Source organism: Podarcis cretensis, assembly GCF_951804945.1.
Source record: "Podarcis cretensis genome assembly, chromosome: 17".
NCBI classification, from domain to species: domain Eukaryota; kingdom Metazoa; phylum Chordata; class Lepidosauria; order Squamata; family Lacertidae; genus Podarcis; species Podarcis cretensis.
The window spans coordinates 11,500,021-11,523,089 of NC_137187.1; the positions used below are offsets into that span (position 1 = coordinate 11,500,021).

The following is a 23,069-nucleotide window of genomic DNA, read 5'->3' on the forward strand; positions in this document are numbered from 1 at the left end:
CTCCTCCCTCGCGGCGTGACTGAGGGAAGGCGGGCCTAGTGGGCCGGCGGGCGCCTGCGCCTTGTCGGCGGCCGGTGTGCCAGCGGAGCGGGCGGATCCCCCACGACGGGGCCCGGCTGACGTGTCTGCGCTACAGAGCAGCCCGGCCCGGCTGTGCCGGCCTGGGTTGAGGGGAAGAGAGGAGAAAAGAGGCGGCGGCGGAAAGCGAGCGGCGGCGGCGGAAAGCGGGCCGGCGCCTCTCGAAGACTCTGCCTTGCGAGGAGGCCCAGGCGGCGGTGGCGGCGGCAGCTCCTCGGCTGGAAGAAAAAACCCCGCCCGGCCTGCACCATGTTCAATGTGGAGAGCCTGGAGCGGGCCGAGCTCGGGGAGAGCTTGCTCACCTGGGTGAGTGACCGAGGCTTGTGGCGGGGGGGAAAGGTGCCGTTCCCCGGGAGCTTTTGGCCCCTGGGCCTGTGCTTTCTCTCCTCCCATCCCTTTCCCAGTTTGGTGCCTGGGCGGCTTCCTTCTGTCTCGAGCTCGAGCTCCCAGTTGGGCCCTGCCTTGCCTCGAGCCGGTCTCTGTTGTTTTGAGGGGCTCCACGCGCTTTGCCTCGCTCACCCCGGTTATGGGCTTCGGCCCCCTAAGATGGGTCCAGCCTCATCCTGCTTATTCAGATGCAGGCAACCCGCTGGATTCATCCGGGCTTAACTACCAACTCACTCTGCGAATAAGTGAGTGGTATCATTATGTACAGTGTTTATTTGTTTCCATATGCAAAATTGAGAGTGCGAATGTAGCAAGTAAGTTTCTGCAAAGCATGTGTTGGGCAGGTACACAGTCTCAAGGAACCAGCCACTGGTTTCCCTATGAAGGTCCACCCGGCTTTTGTTTTGTTTTTTAGTGTGTGAAAAAGCACAGTAGATCATCTCGTATCTCCTTTCTTCCCCCCATGTATTGTATCCAGCAAAATTTACTTAGAGTAGACCAGCTGTAATTAATGGATGTAAGATATTTAATGTCAATTAGTTTCAGTAAGTCTGTATGGACTATGACTAATATTGGATTCCGCCCCATCTTTCTTGTCCTTTGAAGGCATTAATGTCATCAAGCCATGAAAGGGCTGGGCTTGCTTATTTCGCCATCTCTCCCTTCACAGCTTTGCTGTAAATGCAGCTTCTGCTTCCCTTTAAATCTCATCAGTCTCTTTTAGTGTTTGTATAAACTTGTGCAAAACTTCGCACTTGTGGCTACCAGCGGGACAGTTTGCACCTAATCACGTTTCTTGGAGAGAAACTACTTAAAGGCTGGTACTTGGACTCTGCAAGACTCTTGGTTGGTTTTTCTCCAACAGACTAACATAGCTCTCTCTCTCTCTTGAAGGCGGGGTATTACCGAATTTATAATCTGTTAATTTCAGAGAAGTGAGTATCTAGTTGTGGTTTTCAGATGTTGACATCCAAGCAACTTGGGCATTGGGGGGGAAATCTACCCACACATCTTGTTGTGCTTTGTCTATCTAAAATCAGTAGGTTGTCTTTGTTCCATTTTAAAGAGACTTCAGGTATTTGGGCCCAGAGGAGCATTATTTCCACAGGTCTAGAGCTAGGAGTGATGGAACACAGAGATACACTGTTGGAGATATTTGGGGTATACCTCCATGTTGTCATACTTCTCAGTCTTTTGTAGAGCACTGTGCAGGGAGAAAATAAAGGCAACCTGCATTGCTAAGAGGCAAATAGTTGTAGCTAATTTCATCGGTGTATTTTCAGCCAGATGTGTATGCTGAGTAGGGAGCCATGCCTGGTTTCCTATGTTCCTGTGTGCGAATCCATAATCAAATACCCTGGAATACAGTGCTTCTGAAGATAAAGTTCCCATTATGTGCAGGAGATAAAGAATAACAACTTGTATCGGGGTCCTTAACTCTTTTGTAGGTAGTGTTCTTATTATTACTTCAATTAAAAAGAAATCTGCACCCTTGAACTTAAACAAATTCAATTCTGTTGATTGCAGCAGGGCTATTTAAGATCAAATTCTATTCTGAAAGATGCTGTTGCCTACAAACCTGTGCATTGTTGATTAAATTACAGAGCAGTCTGGACAGATATGCCAGTGTATATTCAATTTAAGGTAAGGTATATCCTAACAGCCACTGTGTGGGTTTGTGGGGAGCAGTGTAAACCTTTAATTTCCGACTTTCCACTAAGTCCTGTGGACTGAATTTTAGTTAACCTTCATTCTTGATGGTGTAAGTTACACAGAAGTCTGTGAGTGAAACCAGTGAATGGAGTTAGGATGCAGCATAAGTTAGTTTTTCCGTGACACACACCCTTTTCGACCTTTACACCAGAGTAACATTCCACTGCCTTAATTTATGCCAGCAGGGATTTTTGTCAGCCATTGTGAGTAGATATGCCAGGGTAAGCCATTTATGTTGGTTTATTCTGGGGTGAGAAGATATGGCACAGCCTAACCTCTCCCAGCTGACATATCTCTGGGGTTAGAATTGCCTCACCAGTCAAGAACATGTGATCTGTTATCCCTAGAACTAAATTACCTTCAGGTTGTCAGCAAGGACACCAAGGATGATACACAACTTCAGTAGGACTTTGCCGGGTGAAAATTTGTCTCTTACACCTTGAACCAATAAATAAATAAATAAATAAATAAATAAATGCAAAGTTTATTGTGCTGTTTATTGCACTTTGATTTTTAACAGCTACATATTGAATGTGTTATGTTCGGACATAGTTTTGTGGTTTCTGAAAAGGGGCATAAATTGTCTCCAGTGTTGTACTTGCCACCCACATGCTATGTCCATTTCTGTGTTTGTAATACTAGGTGTCTGGAGGGTGACTATTGCCAGTGCAGGCTTGATTCTGCTGTATTAGTGCAACATTCTGTGATGTTTTCTAGTTAGCAAAGTACAATATTCCTCACCATGCTATAGAAGATTACACCAGTACACTCTTCATCAGACTCCAGCTAATTTAAGATACTGTTTTTTTTTCTATCGAAAGGTTTGAGAATGCATACTCAGATGTTGTGCTAGACTGAAATACCTGTGCTGGCTGCCAATTCATTTCCAGGCCGAGTTCCTGGAAACTAATATTTTTCAAATGAGAATTCTTTCAGTTTCACCTTATGTAGAGTCCAGATTTGACTTTTTCTGTTGCAGTACTACCATATTTTTCCGTGTATTAGACGCCCCCATGTATGAGATGACCCCCTATTTTGGGGGGCTCTAGAATAAGAGAGTGGAAGGAGATTGCCCAGAGTTGTTGAGCATTCCTGAGCTTGCCGCAGTCAACAAGCACCCGCCCAATCGCCACTGACAATCTCAGGCTCGTGGCAAGAACCAGTCACACGGGCAAACTACACACTACCAATGTATAAGACAACACCTCCTCCCCTCCAATTTTGAATTGATTTGGGGTAAAAAAAGTTCGTCTTATACACGGAAAAGTACAGTATATCTCTGGAATGCTGTCCATACAGGCTGACTTTCAAAGGGAGCTGGACACCTTTATTTTCCATGTAATCTTTAATTTGACTGGTTGTTTCATTCTCCTGCTACTGTATTCTGCATTTATGATTTTTCTTTGTTTTAGTTAATATGCATCTTAAACTTCATGTGTTGGTTCCAAACTTAAGCCATGCTTCAGCTAGACTCATTGAAATCCGTGGGATTTACATTGGTTATCCACTGTGAATTTGATTAAACCCCTTTTAAAAACATCCAGAATAGTAGCCATCAGCTACAACTTGGGGTAACGATTTGTATAATTTCATTATGCACACTTTTGTCTGTTCTGAATCTTTCAAAATTCAGCTTTATTGAAGTTTTAGTGTTGTAAGAGAGAGAGAGAAACTTCTCATTGTGTGTAAACTCTACAATGTGGAGGGCAGGCTTTCTGTTCCACTGCTTTGCATTGAGTCCATATTTATTAATTGCTGGTATTTTTCTCTCTAACTTGCTGCTTTCTCTAGAGAAGTAATTACTAAGGAAGTGAATACTTATTGCATTCTACATTTTCTGGAAACAAAAGTAAATAACGGGCAGTGTTTGCACCAATCTTAACTGGTAGAAAGTCCTTGCATGTTGGAACCTTTAAATGGCCCTTGGATACACATCAGATCCTCTTACTGTATTATTATTATATTATGAAAATGCATTTCAGAATAAATTATTCTCTTTTCCCTATTTCAGTGGCCTTGTTTTCTGCATTTACAGTGCAGACAGATGTATCCCATATGTGCATTGTCTTTCTCATTGCCTAAATCAGCATAACCTTTAAGGGAGAGAGAAAAGGTATTAAGCAAGCCCATTCCATTTACATTTTAATTCAAATAAGTTTTTAAAATTATAATGTATAGTTATGGATGGGTGAGTAGCATAAATTGCAGAAGGGCTGTAGCTCAGTGGTAGATAATCTGCTTTGCATGTAGAAGGTTCTAGGTTTGGTCCTCTGGCATCTGCAGGTAGGGTTGGGAGAGAACCCTCTTGGTAATCCTGCAGACCCACTTACAGTCAGTGTGGACAACACTCAGCTAGATGGACCAGTATTCTGACTCTATATAAGACAGCTTCCTATGTTCCTTCTTATATCCTAATAGCACTTTAGTTCTTGTCAATGGGAATCATTTGATACATCGTGTCTTATGCTGCTTCTGGAAGAAACTTGGGTTTTAGTGAGTCTCTAGGGGAATATTTTTTATTTAGGTGAGGGTAGCTACCAGGAATGCCTTTGCAATCCTATGTTGGTGTTTAGCTGGCAGGTTTAAGAGGAAGCTCTCTGTTAATTTTGTAGATCATACTCAGCACTTCCGAAGGAAGCAGAGGCCTAAATCCAGACACACTGGTATGATGTGTTCTTCAAGTCACACAGTTGTACTTGTTCATAAGCTTGTAAATACCCAGGACTTTATAGTTAGTTGATCTTACAAATTACTACTCTGCTACCACTTTCACAGGTTTTGACATGACCGCAGTGTTTCTCCTTAAACTGACTTGTCATCAGTATGAGAAACATTTATGGGTTGGATGCATATTTAGTTATTCTTAAGAGTCAACCCAGTGAAATAAATAGCACTTGCAATACTTACTTGTTGCATTTATTATATACCACTTTTATACCAAGGCACCAGAAGTACAGTGGTGCCTCGCAAGACGAAATTAATCCGTTCCGCGATTCTCTTCGTCTAGCGGTTTTTTCGTCTTGCGAAGCAAGCCCATTGACGGCTTAGTGCTATTAGCGGTCTAGCGGCTTTTAGCGATCAGCTGTTAAGCGGCTTAGGAAAAGGGCGGAAAAAGCGGAAAAAAACCGCGGGAACTCGCAAGACATTTTCGTCTTGCGAAGCAACCCCATAGGGAAATTCGTTTTGCGAAGCGCCTGCAAAACGGTAAAACCCTTTCGTCTAGCGGGTTTTCCGTCTTGCGAGGCGTTCGTCTTGCGGGGCACCACTGTAGTATACAGTTTTTAAATACCGAAAGAATAAATGGTATAAAATGTAGAGCAACAGAGTCCTCTAAGGCCAAGTGGTGGTCTCTTCAGAAACAGATGGCTCAAGGATTCTTACCTGGGCTCTTTCTCTTCTGCCTTTCCAGGGCTGTCTTAAGCATATGCGGCACCAGGGTGTAAAGATCCACCCGGCGCCGCCCCTGGTTGCCCAGTCCCAGGCGTGCAGGAGGGCGGGGCCGGCCGGCCGCCTCAGCGTCTTGCTGGCTCAGTCGCCCCCAAACTCGCGGTGCAGAGCCGCCGGCAGCAGAAGAGCCCGCCACACTGCTCTGACCGATGGTCAGGCTCTTCCCCAGACTCAACTCTTGGGCCCTGGACTCTTGGCCTGGCGCCCCTGAGAGCCTGGTGCCCCAGTGCCCCACACCCCTAGCGCCTATGGGTAAGACAGCCCTGTGCCTTTCCTCAGTTCTCTCAAGACTTAAGTAGCTCCAGGGAAGATGGAGTGAGGGGCTGCCCCAAACATCAATTAAAGTTAACTTGCATTCATAAGTCTGGATCCAACCCTATGTAGAAAACTCTCTTGGTTGCTTTTATTGAATAGAACAAAAGCATTTTAAAATAAAGGCATTTGCAGGACCTTTTTGTTTTGATGATAGATTCGTAGTTCTCACGGAGACCAATATTAGAAGGGTTTACAAAATCTTTGTGTGCTAATTGGTACAGCCTGAGGAAGACAGTATGTGGTTTGTAACTAACAACAATCAGCAATGAAGACTTTTTAAGTAATGTGGTTATTGGGTTCAGATTTGGAATTCTTCATGGCTGTGTACTATAGCACTATGGACCGCAGCACTACTGTGAGAAATGTTTCTCAAACATATTTGCAGCAGTCCTACTGTAATTATGATCTGTAAGGTGGCGGCTGTTCTTTTTATTTTAAAAACTTAAATTTTTAGGGTTCTATAAAGCAACTTATTTAACAGATTCCTATTCTTTTTATTTATTTATCAATGATGGAAAGAAGGTATATTTGCACGCACAATTTAGTAAGTTGTAAGCAAGAGATAATGATTTTTCTTCAGAATATTTGCTTGGTAGGAATGAAATTGACAAAAAGGAGTCTGTGTCATATGTCTGTTACACAAACTTGAGTCATTCTGTCCCTGCTGTAGCCTTGAATTCTGCTTAGAGTTGACTAGTTCAGAATATTTTCTTGTTTCACTGACATGCCTATGTTGGAATTATGGGCTGGGATCCAAAGAAGAAATGCTATGAATGTACAATGGAGGTTACTGCTGAACAGTGCACGCACTCTTTCATGCACATTCAGTCACAGTGCGCCTGTAGCACTGTAGGCATTATTATTATTATTATTATTATTATTATTATTATTATTATATTTATACCTTGCCCATCTGGCTGGGTTTCCCCAGCCACTTTGGGTAGCTCACAGCATTTATAGGAACATACTAAAACATCAACATTAAATGCCTTCCCATTCAGGGCAGCCTGCAAATGCTTTTGAAAGTCAACTGTTGGAGCGGCTTGTCAGTTAAAACATAACTATCTCAGTTTAACAAACCATAGTTTATCGGACTGAGAAAAATCCATTTATCTGTTCACTTATCTAGTGTGCCTTAATTCAATATTTCCAGAGGTGGGAGAAACCACAGTTTCTTGTGCTGTCTGTACAGGTGATTCCTATGGCCCAGGATATCAAACCATGATGGAGGAATCACAAAGTAGGGATTACTTAAACCAGCTTTGCTTAACCTGGTGTCAGTGTTTGAAATTAGCCATGTGCCAGGTGTGTTTTGTGACTGGTGCGGGTCCAGTTATGACCATGTGGAGATCTCTGGATGCCAGTTTGGCAGCTGACATCTCCAGCTGGCTGACCCCTCCAGCTTTCTTAAGCAGGTAAGCAGAAGAGCTTATTTATTGCATTTATACCCCACCTTTTTCTCCAAGGTGTACTTGGTTCACTCCCTCCTCCCTCCTCATTTATTCCCTACAGTGACCCCGTGGTGTAGGTTAAGAGGCTGTGACTGGCCCAGGGTCACCCAGTGAGCTTCATGACTGAGTGGTGATTTGAACCCTGATCTTCAAGGTGCTAGTCCAACACTCTCGCCACTATACCATAGTGGCTTCCTAGAGTACTTCTGTTATGGGGCATATATATAAATTAAGTAGGTAAATAAATATGGAGAAAGCAAAATGTCACTTACAGAATGATCTGAAATATTTTCATTGAAGCTTGAATTTGTTTTATTTGGATTTCTTTATTTGATGTTTTAATGTGTTGTAAACCACTGAGTTTTTCCCCCTTTAAAATATAAAGCAGTCTTGAAATGAAATGAAAAATAATAATAACAATAATAAATCTTATTTGGGGAGTGGATGGTGCCTAGATATTCTGCTGTGGTGACTGCAACCTAGTTTTAAGGTGCCATTTGGCAATTAGCTTATATATCTGAGTTTCTAACATTGCGTGGTACCCCTCTAGTTGGTTGGGAATTAAAACTGCATTAGCCCCAGGAAGCAAGGCCAATGGTCATTGGATGATGGGAATTGTAGTCCAAACATCTGGTAGGCAGCATTTTGGGTTAAACAATAGCTTCCTTGGTTTCAAAGTCACAGGCTACGGTTAAATAAAGCCTGTAAATATTTAAATAAGGGAGGGGGAGCATGTGAGCACAAATCTTGTCCCCAGTTACACAAATTGTGGTTCATTGGACTGAGATGGTAACATCTGAACCAAACTGGAAAGGAAAGGGCATGCGTAAGGGTGTTTCCTGGGCCCAGGGCATCTGTTCACATTGAGATTAACAGATATTAATAAGTCATAGTACACAGTTTATTTTAAAATATGTACTGAAACCTGTCAGTCTTCCTTTCAGGGCACCTAACAATGGATAATAATAAGAATAACAATGTGCAATCAAAATCAAGAAGAAGCTGCATACAAACAGAAGACTTTCCTGTTGTTAAAGGCTTTGAGCCACTTAGATATCAACTGAAAGGAAATTTCCAGTGTTAACATTTGTGTCCAAAGCGTGTATGTTAATTATTTGATGGAAGGGTGTTCCAAAATGTATTTTTGATAACTTGGGTGAGAAAATGAGTTAAACTTGTCCTTGAGCTGCTTGTGAAACTTTCCACATCCACCCAAGCACTCTAACCTGTTTGTGAACATTTTAAGAACTGGTTAGGGTAGATTAAATGATCAGTAGGTCGACAAGCTTGTTTAGCTGAAACTCTCCATATATATAAAAAATAGCAGCTGGGTGAAGATGGGCAGGCTGAAATGTGTTCCCATTCTTTTTCCAGGGTGTTAACTTCCTGTTTTATTATGAAGAACTGGTTGAATATTTCTACTCTCCAGGGTTAGGAAATAGGTTTGAAAATTGTTGTTCATGCACTGTGGAATTCTGTACTCTACAGAAGGACTTGTTCCTAAACTAGTTTGTGTGTTGAGAGTGGTTGTTTCTTTGGGCAAAGTTTCAGAGCATCCACTTTGTTTGCAGTATAACACATGCCAGAATGCCTTGGGTTTTATGATTTCTCAGATGTAAGAGTCCAAAATATCCTCCCTCTCTGAAGCAGGAAGTAGGCATCCCTTAGTTATTCCAGGTGCTTCCCATTCATTTGCAATCTGATGAGGCCAAAACTGGCCTCTTTGCAACTGAAACTTTGCAACAATAAAAATAAAATAAAAGATCAGCTGCTGCCAAGGAACTTCCCTTGCCATAACGTCTAGTAAAACCAGGGATGTGTTCAAGGTTGTATGGGCTCTCAGCCAAACTAGTTACCTTGTAGGCAGTACTGATCACTGTCAAGTGTCTTCCAGCTGCCATTTTTATTTCTCCCCCCCACCCCAAGTCCTATTCCCCATTCCCCCCCCCCAGGTAATGTATGTTAATAACATGGCTGCCACTACAAAAACACATAGTGACCAGAAAACTGAAAGTTTTAAAAAGGAGGAACCAAGGCAGGTATTAGCAATGCCAGCACCTATTATGAAAGGGGAGGAGGTAGCTGTGTTTTTAATCGCCATTTTTAACATAATGCGCAAGTATTTTGGAATGTTTAGTCCTTCCCAGAGTGCAAGAAGATGATGAGCTTAAATGTGGAAGGGAGCTTGTGCCCACAGCTAAGTCCACTGACTCAAAACTTTGTGGAACAAGGAGTTATCTAATGTTGGGAGTAGGACTTCCATATGTTGAAAGGATGGTTTCTTTTTTAATCCAAGGCTGTAGCACTTTGCTGGAGTGATAATGGTGTGAGCCCCTCTATCATAGCCACAGGTTGTATATGTGTGTAAATAAACTATATATCATACAGATACCACATTTCGAGACTGGGGTGGCATGTAATAGCATCATTGATTATTGTTAATGTTTTGTTTTGAGGTTATCTTTTTTTGAGCTGTGGGAGAATGGTCACTTTTTAAATAAATTCTAGCTAAACGTTTCAAGTTTAGAGGCCACTTACTCCTGAATATCATATACTGGGAATTCTGAGGCTTAGTTTTGAGAAGACATGCACACACTAAAAGGAGGAGATGATGGGCAGACATTGTATTAATGTTGCAATCACCACTATTATCAAATATTATAGAGTTGGTGTTGCACACTTGGCTAGAAGGCAGGGAAGGTGGCTGCTGCAGACAGGGAAGAGGTGAATTGCATTTCCATCACAGCACATCAGGAAGACCAAATATGTATTTTAAAGGTGGAAAGGGGTGTAATTTCAAAGTCAAAGAAGCTTAGAGTGGTTATTTATAGCATGTCAATGTGCAGAGAAAAACAACATTCACTTTTAGGGGAAAGTATGCAAAATGCTTAACAAATTTATGATGCAATCTTCTGTTATTCACACTTCCACCTTGTGGAAATTGTTTTTAAAGGTGTGTGCCTTCAGGTATAGAAATACCTGTGCATCTCCAGATAAGACAATATGATGGACGGCGTGGAAGTTTGGAAGTATTAATTGAGGGAAAGAGCCAAGACACAACATGCAGAAATATCCTGATAAGGGCTTCTTACGCATGGATACTCTTGCTCAAATTCACACATAGATACATTGGTTCTTGTGTGAGATACTGTGCCCTTTGTCAATGTTGTTGGATTTGATTGATACTAATTGTATTTTGCTTTTTAGTTTGCATTTTTGTATTTTATTCTTGTGAGTCATGTTTGATTGAAAAGTGACATAAAAAGAAACTTTAACCTAACGTGGTATTATATGATCTGTGCAGATCATATAATTTATTTTCTCTTGAGTTAAGTTCAGTTGACATATTTTACCTACTGTGATTAACAGTCACCTTCTGAGGGCATCTTTATAGCAGAAGTTTTATTAAAAGGGCCAAGATGTCATTGGCTCAGCTACCATATCACCTAGGGAAAGTAAATTTCATAGTGACTGGAGGGCTGTGGAAATCTAATATAGAGACCCTGTTAAAGGATCCATCACTTTACCAGGACTGTTCATGAATGTTCACCCCTAAAGCTTGCTGGGTGACCTTCGACCAGTCATGGTCTCTCAGCCTAACCTACGTCACAGATTTGTTGTAAGGATAAAATGGAGAGGGAGGAGAATTGTGTATGCCACTTTGAGCTTATTGAAGGAAAGGTGAGATATAATCAATAAATTGTAAAATAAATAAAGGGGCTGAGAGATTTACTGCCTTGTGGAGGAAGTCAGTAGTTTTTTATTTACAATTTTGATTACCAGTAGGGACAGTGTATTTATCCTTTTGGGCTAAATTGCTTTCGTTTGTTACTTTTCTCTGCATTGTATAAATAATATAATGTATTGTAGTCAGCTAGTAAGAGCTGCAGTGCTTTTGAAATCTCTTGATGTGCTGGCTTGATGCAATACGGTGTAACTTGACTAAATGTACCTGTTCCTCCTCAGATCCAGACATTTAATGTTGAAGCACCATGCCAGACTGTGGATGATTTAACCAATGGAGTCGTGATGGCCCAAGTCCTGCAAAAGATGTAAGAGAACACTTTTTAAAAATCATTGTGAATGTGTTTACTTACTCAGTAAGTAACTTCCCCCTTGCCCCTGACAAGTATTCACCTAATATGAACTTACTATGTTATACTCTGATCTTAAGTGTTTTTACTGCTCAACAATAAGTTTTGTTTAACAACAAAACATTAATTACTTTTATTAATGAATGTAATTTTTGGTGATTCAAGCTTTTGTTTTCAAACACAGAAAACAATTTGTGCATGAGCTGAGTGCTTCCCTTTGCATGAGCAAGTAAACCATAGCTTAATGTAACATCCAAACCTGGTTTTCCTTGACCCAGGAAACCACAATTGCCAATCCAATAGAAAACTGTAGTTCAAGACGGTTAAAGTGAAACTAACCAGATTGATCTGGTATGTTAGGCTATCTTTATTGTGATTTGTTTATCCACTCTCATAAAGGGAGGCATTTCTGCACAGTATAGTTTACTAACCCAGGCTTTTATGGTTTAGCATTATGTGCAAACATGGCCAGTTCTTGGTAGTAGTTTTTTAAATTAAAAAAAATATCGATTTATAGACCGTGACTAATGTACTGTATATGGTGTCTTGCAAGATAGCATATTTAACTAAAGAATAAGGCTCTCCACCCAGAAGAGCATATTTTGACAGTCGTGTTGGCAATAGAGGAAGGGAATGGGGGAATGGATGTTTAATGTATTTGGTGGGCTTTTATATAGAGCATACACAATAAAAAATAAAACTGCTTGTTCAGTAAATTGCACTGTAGTGAAAGAAATAGCAGAGCTGGTGTGACTAAGAGTTCAGTTAATGACGTCTCCATATTGCTCTTCTTCATAAGTAGCATTGTTAATGACCTTGTTTATTGAAAACTGTCTAAATTACCCTTTCACCCCCCACTCTGTGTTAGCTTTTCAGTGTCATGACTCTGTCAAGGCAGTGCTGGGGGAAGTGCTGTTGCTTACATAAGATGCATTCTGTTAGAAACAGAGTGGCTCTGTTTCTTGCACTTTTACATCTAGCATCTTTCAAGGACATTAAATGTGCTTGAAGATGACTAATCCCCCCCCACCCAGTACTTGGTTTTCTGTTGAGGGTAATATTCACGAAAAGCATTTAGAATATAATAATGTCCTATACCTCTCTGTCACCGTTCCACCTTTTCCTCCCAAACAGCTCTCCCTTTATCTGGGAGAGGTATAGTCTGAAACCCGAGGGAGAGAAAAGCTTATGTTACGGTGGGCCTACAACCTTTCATCTGCAAGAGAGGCCTACAGAAAGACCCTTTCCCTTGAACTGTGAAGGGAAACAGCACAGATTTCTCTTGCATTAAGGATGAAGAACTTTCTTTGTGATGTCAGCAGTTGCTACATTAATCCCTGCTTTCGGCGTGGATCTGTATTTAGCAATCAACATAAGTAAAGAAAGAAAATCATTCATAAAAAAATATTTTGAAAAAGAAAGAGACATTGACTTCCTGGTGGGGATTGGTTGTACTGGGCTTTTCTCTGAATAATGTGACAGTGTGGGTGGACTACGGTTTAATGGGACTGAAAAAAGGAGTATGCAGATGCAGTAAAGCAAAGATGAAGCAGAAGAAATTGGCCCGGAGAGTGAAATGAAGTGGGGGTATGCCAAACAAAGACAGATCAAAGCTATCAAGGAAAAGAAGTTGATTTGTTCCTTTACTCGTTCTTTTGGCTATATCCCAAGTTGGATCTACATTTCCATAGGCATTCCCACCGTTTGGTAGACATCTTGCTAGTTAATATATGGCATAAACATTTGTGCTCATTTTGTGTCACTTTTACATCAAAAATGCAGAGAACTTATTCACAGAAATTGTGAATGTGCTTTCTCCAGAACATGCCAGAAATGGAATGGAAGCTAGCTCATTCACTGCTTGAACTAACCAAACCAGTTTGTTGGGGCTTTGTTACCGGCACTTTATCTGTACTCTCTGTTTCAACCATCCTGTTATTCACCACTGAGAATCAAGCTGTACTTCAGCAGGTTTAACTTGCATCTTCAAAGTTTGTGTGCTACTTATATCTTAACTCTCAAATTCCTACAAATTAAAGAGTGGCGTGTGGAATGAGATGAACTTCCTCTTCAGTGGAAACAAGTTAAGAATATTGAATTATGAGGTGAACGAGCCATAGAGCCTTGGCTTAATGATGGGGGGTGGGGGTGGAGGGAGGATCATAGTCTCTGAGGATTCCATCACACTCACCAGGCTTCCTGTCCTGTTGAACTCCAGTTTCGAAAATTAAATCTTATCCCTCTCACCGAAAGCAAGCCTTTCCTGCTTCCCACCATTCTCCTACCTGACTTGTTCTAGATGTTCTCGAAATGATGTTTGTGGTCCACGAGGAGCCTTTTTGAGGCAATTAAGAGTTTTATATCATTGGCTAATCACATTTTTGCATATCACACTTTGGATCTCATGCTCTAGAGCAGAAAGATGGTGATCTATGTTTGAAGAGTAATGTGTGCAGTCTGAACCAGAAAAGAGTACACAGGGCAATGAGGTCAGTACAACTCTGACCTTCACGCTGCTACAGTATACAAACATATCTACAGATTTCAGGTTGTACTTTTCTCATGTACATTCCATATAAACTACAGGTATAAGCTCCTAATGGATCTACATTCATCTATTCTAGAAATGAGAGTGACAGACAGAGCTGAAGCACTGATACCTTTGGCCTTCCAGATGTTGTTGAGCTACAGCTCCTGTTATCCCTGACTGGTGCCCATGCTGGCTGGTTCCCCACCCTTGACTTATACGGCAGCTCTTTATATTCCCATGCGACTGACTTAAATAGGAGTGTACAAATGAGTACTCATCAGTTCTTTTGACACTGCTAACATCATTGGCTCCCAATTCCTTGTTTGTCCTGCAACACAATTCTTAAGAAGTTGCAGTAGATGTGAGACCATAAGCCTTTAATATAGATTTTGACATTAATTAATTATCATTACAAGCTATGTACTTAAGGAAAGTCAGTTAACAGAGGCATTATATTTAACTGTGAATGTTCCAATTTGTGTAATTTGAGAGTACTGTAATGTCAGAAGTTTTCCTTTCAGATAATAAGAGTATATACTAAATTCATTTTTGAAGATGGATCTGCCAAACCAATTTCTAAGAGACTTCTAGGCATAGAGAATATTCTGGATGAATCTTTTACCAGAAATGCTTCATAACAGATTATTTGGTCTCTATACAATGGATTTTGTATTTCTTAGTTATTCTTAACTGCAGCCTGGCACAAAGCTATACTTGATACAATAATTCATTCATTGTGAGTTACATTAATCTCATAGTAGGAACTTCCATAACTTTGAAGAATAGATGTTTTTAGAACAAAGAAAACAAACAGCAAAAACTGAATTTGAATCCTCCCACAGCATAATGAAACAGAAAAATACAGAACATGTTTTCAGAGCATTTTAAAAAATGTAAGCAAAAAAGTTCCCCTCCCAACAATGATTTAAGAAGTTGTGATTTAAAAGCATTATGAACTGCTACACTATATCCAAATTATTCTTCCTTCTGCTCCTCCAAACAGGTACCACAGAAAAAACTTAGTCAAGAGGCAGGTGAGACTGTTCAAGTGAAGGAGAGTGTCCAAGGGATTGACATGCTTCTAGATCAGTAGCATAATTTGCTATTTCAAAATCAAGCAGTTCTGGGGGGGAACCTGCAAGCGTAAAAAGGCATGACAGCAGGAAGGTAGGTGTTAGACCAAATTCCAAATATGTGTGGCGGAGTGCACTATCACGCTATGAGAAAGAAATTAAAGATGGAATACATTTGGTGCTGTTGTACTCACAGAAGGGCCTTTCATAGAATCTGGTTGGAAGGGACCCTGGGAATCATCTAGTCCAGAGCTTTCCAAAATTTTCATGCTGGGGACACATTTTTTGGACATGTATCATTTTGCGACACAGTAATTCAGTTTTACTAGCAAACTGGAGGTTAAACTAACCCCTTTTCAGCCTTGGGAGGAGTGTAGGGAACGTTTGCACGACACACCTACACACTGCAGCCGACACACAGTTTGGAAAGCTCTGATCTAGTCCAACCCCCTCCAATGCAGGAATATGCAGTTGTCCCATATGGGAATCAAACTTGCAACCTTGGCATTATCAGCACCACACTCTATCCAACCGAGCTATCCTGGTGGATGCCGCCTCTGATGGAAGAGGAGGGAATTCAGGCATGAAGGTAAATCAGCAAATTCACCTCCCCTCCTCTTCCATTAGGAGAACTGTCCTCCAGATGAAAAATTCTTCTGTGAGCACAAAGTATCCAGTTGAATTCCACCCTAAATATTTTAAGGGCCTGTAGCCCAAAGTACCCAGCTGCAGCAAGGGCTTCCTGCTTCATCTCTTAGCTCTTTCTAGTTAGGAGGCACACTCTGATCAGTGACTTGTGCAGAAAAAACTGTGAGTAGGCTCCTCTGTGGGTAAGTAGTTCTTAGTGGTATTATACACACTGAAAGTAAATTTTGCAGGTGTGAGTGAAGTGTAGGACTGATTTTTATGTCTGAAAAAGGATGCCCCTGCTTCCAAAAGCTCAGGAAACACACTGTTAGAAACCTTCATAAAGAAAGTGAAGGTGAGTTATCTAGCAATAAAGTATGAACAGGCAAAGGAACCAAAAATGTTTTAAAGTTGTAATTCTGTAGCAGATCTAGTCAGCCAGTGTGTGGATTTTCAAATAAAATGAGAGTTAGTTACAAAAACAAGAACGAAACAAACCCCACAAGTCAGTAAATACAAGTAAAATAAACATGTTCAGTTAAAGCACCCTAGGGCACCAGAAAACTTTGTGATGCAACTGTTTCAGAAAACTGCAGTAGAGGACTTTAGGAAATGTTCCATTCATTCAGTTATATCATGTCAGTTTGGCTTTCCTCCGATGAAATGGTGTGTGCTAGAACACACCCAATATTTCCCTTCAACTGTGCATTGGGCAAGGTAGCTGAGGAATTCTAGGACTTCATAGAAACATGAGAGGGCTTAATGGTGGTTAATGAAAGCAGGAAAATCTTCAAATAAAGTAGCTTTTTAAAAAAGGGGGGCTGCAAAAAATTGTGATAAATATTATAGGAACCATAATACATTAATGTTCTAGAACTTTTGGGTGAAAGTAAACATATAACATATAATTGAGACATACATCTCATAAATGTCAATAATAATAATAATACACTTATGAAAGCTCTGTTGGAGTTGGCAATCGTGATATCTATTCCAGACAGTCAAATAGAAATGAAATGAATAATATTATTAAGTAATAGCCTAATATTTTATTTAAAAACTATAGATGGTAGTAAGAGACATTGCTATCTATTATTCTGCTTTTGTTTTTTCAGTGATCCAACGTACTTTGATGAAAACTGGTTAAACAGAATCAAAACTGAAGTAGGGGACAACTGGAGACTAAAGGTATTTTCACAGTTTAACTCTGATTTTAACTTTCAGTACACAAAGTATTGCAGTTATACGTGTATGTGCATTATATGAATTTTATGTTGCCTTTTCCGGAGTTTCAGAGTAGGTTATGGAATAATACTGAATCAGGGCTGATTTTACCTAACCGGTCCCGTCAGCAAAAGCCTTGCTGAAGAACTTATGCTTGCACAATGAGACTCCCTGCACCCAACTGACACGAGATCAAGCCAAAATAAATATAGAGGGTGGTATTCAGTGACGTTTTATGCAGTGTAAACCCCTTGAAATTAATGAAAAGGACTGGGCTAGGTCCATTAATTTCAGTAGGCCCACTTTGAGTAAAAATAAGTTCAATATCATGCATAATACCGAAATATTCTTATGTATAGGTGTGGGGTTTTTTTACCCCAGTGTACCACTCCCTACTCTATGTTGATTCAAAAGTGAAGTGTTAATGGAACAAAAATTCTGAATTCTTTGGGGAGATCATGAGTTGAGAGGAAAGTAGCACGGTAAAGGGGATTCTGTTGGACCACATGGAAACTAAGAGACCCTCAGCTAATATCCCTATATGCCATATGCCTCTGAACTTTCAATGTTTGCATGAAATCAGAGACTTTCATGCCTAATAGCTTTATTGACTTTGCTCATCAACCATGCTGGCATCGTATTGGCCCTGGGGTACCTTTCCTTATGGTGTACATTCTAGCGAAGTTTTTGAAATTGTGGTTTTGAATAACCCCCAAGGATTCTGGAGAGATTTGACCCTCTTGACTTTTCTTTTCAGATTCCTTTTTACCAATCCTTCATTTTCAGGAAGTTTCCTTTTTTGAAATAAAATGTGATTGTGTGAACTTTCTTGGCAGTTGTCCACTTACATATATGTTAAATTTGATAGCACTGTGGTCACGGTTCCCAGTCAGTTCAACAGCCAAAACGCTCTTCTCTTACTACCCCAAAATGTACAGCTGGCCCCAAATTGCCAGCCTGGAGGCAGGAACATGAATGGAGGAAGTGGAGGTTGTGGTTTCATGACTTGCTTGGTGGGGATGGCCTGTCCCACTGCTCTCCACTCCTTCTTCCACATGCCATATTCATCATACCAGTTGCTGACGAGGAGTCTACACTACAGGCCAAAAGACTGAATTAATCCTCTTTATGTTTGCAGTTCATGTTTGCAGAAGGCAAAGGCTTAAAATTCTTTCCACTGGAGTCTTTTTCAGTCTAACCTGCTGATCTGGAGGTAAAATGGGAGCTTTTGCCTTGAATCCCAGATTCCTCTTGGCTAGTAAAAATCAGAGGGGAGGAACTGCTACACCTTACTCTCATTATTCCACATTTGTTGATTTTCAACTCTCAAGAGCTTTTGCTGAAATCTTTGCTTCTTGATGGTACTGTTGTCAGGGGGAAATGAAATATTACGAATTACCTTTTTAAATTTGATTGAGTATAATCTGGCCTTGTGGTGATTCATGGATGAGAAAAACAGAATCCTTGACAGTTGTTGTTTACTTGCACAAATGGCTTTGTCCTTGTAAGACTTAGGAATGTAAAAAGTTGAGAGACAATTGTATTGATGGTGGAAATACTTTTTTCTACCCATCTGTTCCCAAATGAAAATGTTCTAGTACACATAGATGCTTGCATTCCTTATCTATACAGAAGATTAAAAACTTGCCCCTCTTACATATCTGAGGAGGTAGAAGATGGGAAATTTGACAGGAAAGTTCAAGAGAATTGTATGGAATTTTCAACACATGAATAAATTTTCTAAACAGTTAAGGTGCTGCTGCTGCATTTTGATCCCTGAAAGACATTTGAAAACAAGAGCCGTTGAGACCCATAGCCAAAATATCTGTAATGATTTCAGGGTTAAGGCAACTTGAACACTTCTCCATGCATGCACAGCCTCTCCATACGTGGGCAATGTTCTCATGAAGACGTATCAAAGATTTGCATTCGGCCAAGGATCTTACAGCTTTGCATATTTCTTAACAGTAGGATACACAGTAGAATCGTGGAAGCAGTATTGTCAGTGGGTCACCCTAGGTTGTCTAAATCTGTCTCGGAATTCACACTGCAGGATTAGGCGGCAGCATTGAAACCCAAGCTGCATTATTTCTTATGTACACAGTTGCTTGCAAGGAACGGTTTGGTGGCTTTCCCTTTGGGGGAAATGGCAGAAAACAAAAATTAAGATGTTTCAGTACAGTCAAAATGTTCTGCCTGCGACTATTTGAAATGATACTTCAGTATTTTAAAAATAAGATATGGTTGATGGTAATATGGAGCAACCAATAGCATGCCAACAGAAGAGTAGAAGATAAACTGCCCCAGTGACTGCTTTGTGCGCCATCAGGGACATTAAATACTTTGCTCTTCTTGGGTGGAATTCTGTTATGATCTTCTGGCACTCAAGACTGCATCCTGTGTTGGTACCATTTACTCCCCAACCCCTTGTGTTCCATTTAGAAATAACTTGTCTAGATAATTGAGGGTTGTTGTGTTGTTGTTTTTAAAAGAAGCATGTTGCCTGGGATAGCTCCCTCGGTAGAGCATGAGACTCTTAATCTCAGAGTCGTGGGTTTGAGCCCCACATTGGGCAAAAGATTCCTGTATTGCAGGAGGTTGGACTAGATGACAATCATGGTCCCTTCCAACTCTACAATTCTGTGATTCTATGATCTATCATCTGACAAAGCAAGCATTGTGCATGATCCAGATATACATTTCTGATAATCAGTTTATATAATTTTCTCAGTACAGTGGTGCCTCGCAAGACGAAATTAATCCGTTCCGTGAGGCTCTTCGTATAGCGGTTTTTTCGTCTTGCGAAGCAAGCCCGTTGACGCCTTAGCGGATTAGCGCTATTAGCGGTTTAGCGGCTTTTAGCGGATCAGCTGATAAGCGGCTTAGGGCTTAGGAAAAAAGGGGGAAAACCCCACAGGAACTCGCAAGACATTTTCGTCTTGCGAAGCAAGCCCATAGGGAAATTCATTTTGCGAAGTGCCTCCAAAACGGAAAAGCCTTTCGTCTAGCGGGGCACCACTGTAAATTATTTCTTCCCATTGAACTGCGCTCCTTAAATTCTGTCTAATTCAAAAAGTTTGGTAATGAATCTTAACTTCTCCTGTTTACACTATAATTTATCTGCCCAATAAAGTTTTTCACTTCAAGTATTACGCTGATTTGCACAGTCATTTCAAGCATTTTATTATCTTACTGGCACATGGTATTGAATCCATTCTCGTGGGTCCTGATTCTTGCCTAGGGTATAATTTTTGGCATTGCCCATTTAAAGAATTTGAGAACGAGAGCAAGCCTAAGTATTGGTTTTTATTGGCTAATGAGGAAATCTAAATTATTTGGGAGCTTGTGGTCTTGATAGCCTGAAAACAAGATGTCAAAATGCCATCCAGCTTTTTAAATTTAATGGCATTTTGACATCTTGCTATCAACTTAAAAGGACCGCAAGGTCCAAAGAGTTTCAGAAGTGGGATAGAAAAATGAACATACTTGTTTCAAGCCTGTCTAATGGCTCTGTTGTGTGTAAGAACTTGTTTCTGTCCTCCCAACCCCCAACTCCTGTTGCGTTGATGCTGCTTTTGAAGCTTTGCCAATTTGGACAAGCAGATACTGCCAAGAAAGGGCTCAGAAACCCTGCTGTGTGCACAGTGTTCCCAGTGTGGCCCAAAGAGAAATCATTATATTTGAGAAGCACCATGGGGGTATAAGGCTGAGCCCCCAAACTCATTGGTGTAGGTAGTTGCTATATCTGTTTGCTTTCCTGTCCCTTTGAAAATGAGCAGAGAAAATCTATAAATGAGAAATAAAATTAATTGCAAAATCTTGATTTGATGATTGGCTGCTTGAGGCCGAAAAAAATCTTAACGATTGGCTGTTTTAGGCAAAAATGGCTTTTGGCTAGAAAGATTAATTCTTGTAGACAGCAACGTAAGATTGTGCTTCGGTGTGGCCTTCTCTCACAGTTTCTCAGTATGCAATTTTCCCCCTTCCTTTTTTAAAAGGTGAGCAATCTGAAGAAAATATTAAAAGGAATTTTGGATTACAATCATGAGGTAAGGTCTTTTGTTTGCTTATACAAACTGATTTTTGCACCTCATTCTCCTTTCAACTTGTTGTGCTTCATTTTCATTATTCTGTTTGTGTAACAGGTAAATAAGGATTACTAAAGATAAAAGTATAGCTCTTTAATTCAGAAAACTGATCCTTTATAAATATTTTAGGCAATCTTTCCCCAAATTTGTAATTTACAGAAAAGGAATTGCACACACTCACTCCCCCCCCCCCGTATGCTGTCCATTGTTTAAGTACCTCCTATTAAGCTGATGAATGCTTCCTCACATAGCTTCTTTTTCTTAGAGCAATTAAAATAGATACTTTAGGAAATCTCTCGATAAAACCACAAAGGCTAAGCTTTATTATCTCAGCAATAGCTATGCCTTCCCATCAGTAGCAAAATTCAAATTTATTTTGGAAGGATAGGGAACATTAAGTGTTTAGCATTAATTGATTTTGTAGACAGCTTTGTAGTATTAATTAAAAAAAAGTCCTTAATGCAATTCTAGGAGAGCCTCTCACTTCAGAAAATTTCTTTCTGCTTTCTATTTTCACAAAGAGAAACAATCTACAACAAATACATTTAAGAACATTTACCGTATTTTTCGTCCTATAGGGCGCACCGGCCCATAGGATGCACCTCCTTTGGGGGGGGGATGAATAAAAAAAAATTATTCCCCTCCCCAGCCGCGGCTGCTGCCCCAAGCCTTGCGCACACCTGCCCAAAGCACGGGGCGCCCTCCGGAGGGCTCCCCGTGCTTCGGGCTGCAGGCTGCCGCCCCAAGCCTTGCGCACCCGCCGGGACCTCCCGCCGGGCGCGCGAGGCTTGCGGACACCCGCCCGAAGCACGGGACACCCTCCGGAGGGCTCCCCGTGCTTCGGGCTGCAGGCTGCTGCCCGCAAGCCTTGTGAGCCTGTGGGAACTCCCGCCGGGCTTGCACGGCTTGCGGATAGCTTCCTGAAGCCTGGAGAGCGAGAGGGGTCGGTGCGCACCGATGCCTCTCACTCTCCAGTGAAACCCTGCATTCGCCCCATAGGATGCACACACATTTCCCCTTCATTTTTGGAGGAGAAAAAGTGTGCCCTATGGGGCGAAAAATACGGTAAGTATGCCACTATTTTGGACAAATAATAATAATTACCCATGTAAGTTGCTTTGAGTTGCCATGGCAAACAACAACAAATATTTATGGAGCTAAGTGTTTGAACGTTGGTGGCTCAAGAGACTTGTTAAAAGTCAGCTGTAGCTTAGAAGAGATACTGTGCTGTTTAAATAAGAGAAGACTGTTCTCACCGAAAGAGTGGACTAGTTGGTTCAATGTGCATGTGCATCTAGACCAAATGAGCCGCCCACGTCATGGGTCATATGCCACAGCATGACTAATATTAAATTTTCCCCAGCATCTTGGCAGAATGGGTTGCTGGATGAAATTAGCAGGCAAGGGAAGGGTTTTCTTGTTCCTGCCTTCAGTTTTTCTCCACTATAGATAAACCCCTTCTGTACTGTTGGTTAGTACCTTTTTGGCCCAGACCTGCATCTGAAGATCTGGTGTCCTTGAGATATGGAGGCTTGCCAAGTTCAAGAGATGTGCCCTCTTCCTATACTATTCACCATGTCTGCATCTTTGTATTTTCACAGATTTTGGGGCAACAGATCAATGATTTTATCCTTCCTGATGTCAACTTGATTGGGGAGCATTCGGAAGTTGCTGAGCTTGGAAGAATGCTTCAACTTATTTTGGGCTGTGCTGTAAACTGTGAACAAAAACAAGGTCAGTTAAACTTTGGTGGGAAGGGTGCATCATTCAAAGTGGACACACAAACAACTTTTCTTGCTTTGTTTAACAATATTTATACATTACCTAATAAAAACAAAAACCCTCTTAAGTGGTTTACATAAAGTAACATAAAATACCTGTTAGAAAATATCAATAAAATTAACAGACTTCAAAAATATGTAGACATAATAAAATGATCAAAATATAGATAAAATCAACAGGTTGTGTTTTTTTTTAATAAAAAAAATGCATAATAAAACTTCATGTTTGAGTTGGCTTGCCTAAGCAGCAAGGTTTTCAGC

General features: G+C 40.8%; 1 protein-coding gene across 2 annotated transcripts in view; it reads left to right on the top strand.

Annotated features, from left to right (window-relative positions):
- The first annotated feature begins 45 nt into the window (after positions 1–45).
- HOOK3 (hook microtubule tethering protein 3) overlaps positions 46–23,069 on the top strand; it is a 57,471-nt gene continuing 34,447 nt past the window's right edge. The window contains exons 1-5 of one of the 2 annotated variants that reach the window (XM_079959383.1): positions 46–384; positions 11,358–11,443; positions 16,831–16,903; positions 20,938–20,988; positions 22,629–22,761. In XM_079959383.1, the coding sequence (XP_079815509.1) occupies positions 328–384; positions 11,358–11,443; positions 16,831–16,903; positions 20,938–20,988; positions 22,629–22,761 (400 nt within the window). In that variant the 5' untranslated portion in view covers positions 46–327. Of the gene's footprint in view, positions 385–11,357; positions 11,444–15,034; positions 15,183–16,830; positions 16,904–20,937; positions 20,989–22,628; positions 22,762–23,069 lie in introns of those variants that run through there. The other variant, XM_079959384.1, reaches the window with a different exon arrangement.